Below are 4,346 nucleotides of genomic sequence, written 5' to 3'. Positions count from 1 at the left end.
AAACCACGTAAAAAATATGTCATCTATTTCTTTTTCATGTTTTTATTATCGTTTTGTGGATTAAATGTGAAAATCGTGATCTAGATCAATTTATCACAAAATCGACATCTACAAAAAGTAATATAAAAAAACTTCTTCCTTCATGTTTATTTGTTTTGCATTAGGGATCAATGACTTTAATTGAACAAAGAAAAAGATAATAACAAAAGTTACATAATTGAAAAATCGACATGAATGGGTCTAAAAATTCTTAAAGAAACACTTTCATCTCCATCTCCATCCAAAGAAGGCTCTATTGGTGTCGGTAGTTCTATTCATGGACGATACACTAATGGACGATAGCACAGAAAGCGTGGCCATGCAAAGAAACCCAAGGAAGAGGATACCAGTTGCAATATTTCCTTTGTCAAGGAACTTTTCAGTCTTTGATTGTAATTCCTCAAGCCCTGTGGCACCCAATGCTTCAAGTCTGTCTACAAATTGTTTAAATAGCTTCTTTAACTCAAAACTTACGGCAAAACCCGCACCAACACTCGTAGCCAAAAGGAACGCAATTACCTATAAAACAAAAGCCTAAGTCAAGCGAGTAATTCTAGATATATATATATATATGGGAAATGTTCAGCACCCTAAGGGTGGCGAACGGGACCCTATATATATATATATGTATATAGTAGTAAAAGTAAGACGTGAAGAGTGCTTAATTGACTCATCAAGCTTCAATTGAAACAGGATCTACAAGAGGAACATTAGTATAGTTAAACTCAAGCATTCTTCTTATCTTTGCAATATAATAACAACCATAGTTTTTAAATTAGATTTCAAGGTCACTCCACCACAAAATTTGATGGAATCAACTTTAACAGTCAACTTCTAAAATCATCAAGTCAACCCATCAAACTAAGCCGAGTCAACTCAAAAGTGCATCAAGTCGGATCCAAGTTAATGGGCCATCTTTAATATTTTGGAGGAGAACAAAAAATAAATATTTTATTTATTTTAAAATATTAAATATTATTTTTTAAATATGTATAGATTTTATATATTTAACTTAGGGGGAGTAATCCTTGGTCCAGTCCATTTAATTGGCAGACCTGTAAAATTATGGGTAATTTTATTATAGCCCTCCAGGTTTTGGTGTATATTTGTTATATACACCCTTAGGTTTACAAACTGAGGACATAATCCTTTGAAAGTGGTCTTCTACTATGGGCTAACCAAAATGACTGAAATACCCTCATCTTGAACCTCTTGAGAATAAACCCTTTTGTTCGTTTTCTACAATATTTGTCCTGAAAAGCTCATTCTTCAACCTCTAGGCTAACGTTTCAATTCAGGATTAGGGATAATAAATAGGCAAATTTACCAAAACATTAACCAAATATCGATTATTTACCAAAATTGTAAACTGTAGCAATTATTTCCGAAAATGGTAATCAAAGGATTTAGTTTGATTTTAATGTATTGCTAAGGTTAGAATGGTAAATGCATAAGTAAAACAAAAAAGAATATTTTTGGTTAAAAAAAAAATTATTAGATTTTATTATTTTTTACCATTTTGGTAAAAAAATTATTTCCAAAAACGGTAAATTATCGTTTTCGGAAATAATTGCTACAGTTTACCGTTTTGGTAAATAAGTTTGAAAACTGTACTGTTTTGATAAATTTCTCTAATAAATATGAACGATTTTCAAGGGAAAATCAAGGGTTTTGGAGCAGGTGTTAAAGATAAGGACATTTTAATTATTTTCTCATTAGTCTCTCATAGAAGACCCTTGTCAAGAGATATATTATCAATTTAAAGCGGGCTATCTCCAGTATATACCAAACCTTAAAGGGCTATACAGTATTACTCTAAAATTCTACATGGCACACTCTTACTCAATGTTCTAAATGAGTTGAATAAAATTATTTTTAAATTACAAATATTTAAAAACATTTTTTTGTATTTTAAATAAATGAAAATATTTATTTTTTAGTCTGGACAAAAAATATTAAATATATCCGCTTATCTCAGTACAAGTTAGACCCAACTCGCCAATTTTGAGTTTTAAATCAATTGAATCAAATCAAGTCGAGTCGATGGCACCTTGGGATCGAGTCACCTTGAAATGCAATTTTTAATCGAGTTGACTCGATGAGTTTTAAATCTGTGCTCTTCCTAAATCAGTCGACCTAAAATTTCAGTCTTGTCAGTCAACATTTTTCCCTTTCCTGCTCTTATAAGTTACTATTTATCAAAAGTTTGAAATAAGAAAATGTTAGGGGAAGGACTTAATTTGTCACCCATAGCCACAAAATTCATTCAATTTTGATGTAATTCAGAAAAATAAAAATAAAATTAATTGGACGGGTGAAAGAGGGCTTTGGGCCGGGAAAAATGACATCTGCTGTTAAAAATAATCAATCACTGATTGGAAACATTCGCCAATTATTATGAAAAATTGGTAACATTTTTATAAAATGGCAACGTTTTTAGCTGAGACTCCCTCAAATTTTATTTTATTTTTTTGGATAACCCCAGAATGAATTTGTTTTCGTAAATTTCCCGAATCAATTTGACCAAATGAACCCCTCTCCATCATGGTCAAAAAATTGCCGAATCCAAATTTGGTTACTATGGTTCGTGGTTGTTTAGTTCGAATCTGGGTTCATGCTTGCAATTCATCACTCTAGAATCAACCCAGTTCATAGGGGTAGACGGATACCAGGCATTTTTGAAGGTTGAAGTGAAGAGTAGAGTAAAAAAGAGGTCAAAGGTGATTAGTTTTGCAAGAAAAAAATCAAGACTTTTTAATTACAAGTTGAAGATAAGGGCATGCAATCAGTTTAATTACAAGTTGAAGACCAAGGTCAACGGGGCATGCAATCAGTTTGAAAACTTGCGGAGATACCTCAAATACCAACAAAACATGGAGAGCTATCCAAACATGACTAAAATTAACACATTTCGCTACATTTCACGAACCAGTGCAAATCATATCGTGAATTGGATTGATTTGAATTGGTTCATACTTTGCTATAGTAGCAATGGATTACGTTACCCTAATTCCATCTATTTATGGGGGTGGAATCATCTCCAAATTTAATAAAATCGGGTTAATTTGACGAGTTTTAAAACCTAAGCTCTTCCCCTTAAGCCAAAAAACCTTTTTTTTTTCTTTTTGACTCTAATAAGTTATCAAGGGCTTGAAATGAGAAAATGTTAGCAGCAGAGGTACCTTGTCACCATAGAAGTCGAACTCCGGTAGACAAGCGTGACGTACGAGCCTTTTTTCGGTGCAAACATGGTATATTGCAAATGGTATCTGAACTAATGTGTAGAGAAATCCGAGGATCGCAGTCACAATTACATATCTGCAAATAATATCCAGAAAAATATCAAAAAAATTTGCTTTATACCAAGATATTAGACAATAGAACTATTACAAAGTGGTGGAAATGTTGAGGAAGTTTTTCGTTGTAAATGTAAGAAATGATAATAAATAAATAAAATATGATACCACATTAAACAATTATAAGGTTTATAGAAATGAGAATAATAATATCACATTAACCATAAATACTTTAATATGTTAGTCAAATTCCTTAAATGAACAAATTAAGCATTATGTGCAACATTGTCACCTTATTATTATTTATAATAAAAAAACATGTTCTAACATTATCATACATATTTTATTTTTAAATATTTATTTATGAATAAGTTACTCATATTTATATTAATATTTGGATTGAAGTTTTACATATTCATTGATTGCCACCAAAATCTTATATGTTTTTGTTTAAAATTTGTTATTCATCAAAATATTTCATGAATGAATAGTGATTTTCACTGAATTCTTATACTTTTAACTCCTCCGTCAAGAGTCGGAGGGCATCCCAAGCACTAAAAACACAAGATATCGCAAATTCTTAATAAACGAAGAAACATTCGGCCAACCCAAGACTTATAAGCCATAACTTTACTCAATTGAGACATCTCTCACCTAGTACATTCATCACGTAAAGTCTCTCACCTACTTACTCATTATAAATAGAGGAATTGTGTAACACCCCGAATTTTTAATTCGTATCTCGAGGAAAAAATAAATAGTGAAATTTTAAGAAAATCTTGAAAGTGGGATTTATGGGTAAAACTTTAGGATGTTTCTGATCATTTTTAATGGAATCTGACCTTACCATTAGATTCAAAATGATCGAAAAACATAATTTAGCCTGTAAGCACGCTCAAATGCGAATCCGAATATAAAAGTTGCAAATTCCTCGATTACCGGGTCGGACCAGGCTAAAACAGTGACTTTTTGTTGGAGCAATAATTTTTAAAATTCGATCATATCATTGGG

At 31.5% G+C, this 4,346-nt stretch overlaps 1 protein-coding gene across 1 annotated transcript; it reads right to left on the bottom strand.

The window, feature by feature from the left end:
• Positions 1-264: 264 nt before the first annotated feature.
• LOC147410124 (CASP-like protein 4D1) lies at positions 265-3,961 on the bottom strand. The gene is made up of 3 exons (XM_086432060.1): positions 3,933-3,961; positions 3,222-3,357; positions 265-558 (listed from the first exon to the last, which is right to left on the bottom strand). The coding sequence occupies exons 1-3, from the start codon at positions 3,959-3,961 to the stop codon at positions 265-267; spliced, it is 459 nt and encodes a 152-aa protein (XP_086288186.1).
• Between the last annotated feature and the right edge of the window lie 385 nt (positions 3,962-4,346).

This window comes from Akebia trifoliata, chromosome 2, assembly GCF_017979445.1.
Source record: "Akebia trifoliata isolate Shusen 1 chromosome 2, ASM1797944v1, whole genome shotgun sequence".
Lineage (NCBI taxonomy): Eukaryota > Viridiplantae > Streptophyta > Magnoliopsida > Ranunculales > Lardizabalaceae > Akebia > Akebia trifoliata.
The sequence above is the reverse complement of the archived record's forward strand: the minus strand, read 5'-3'. Positions and strand labels throughout refer to the sequence as shown.

Excerpts from the sequence above, each read along its gene's own strand:
- LOC147410124 (XM_086432060.1), bottom strand. The coding sequence starts at position 3,961 with ATGGCTTATAAGTCTTGGGTTGGCCGAAT. Across the intron at positions 3,358-3,932 it reads AAGTCTTGGGTTGGCCGAAT|ATATGTAATTGTGACTGCGA; the intron begins GTTTCTTCGTTT and ends TATTATTTGCAG. Across the intron at positions 559-3,221 it reads TCGACTTCTATGGTGACAAG|GTAATTGCGTTCCTTTTGGC; the intron begins GTACCTCTGCTG and ends TTTGTTTTATAG.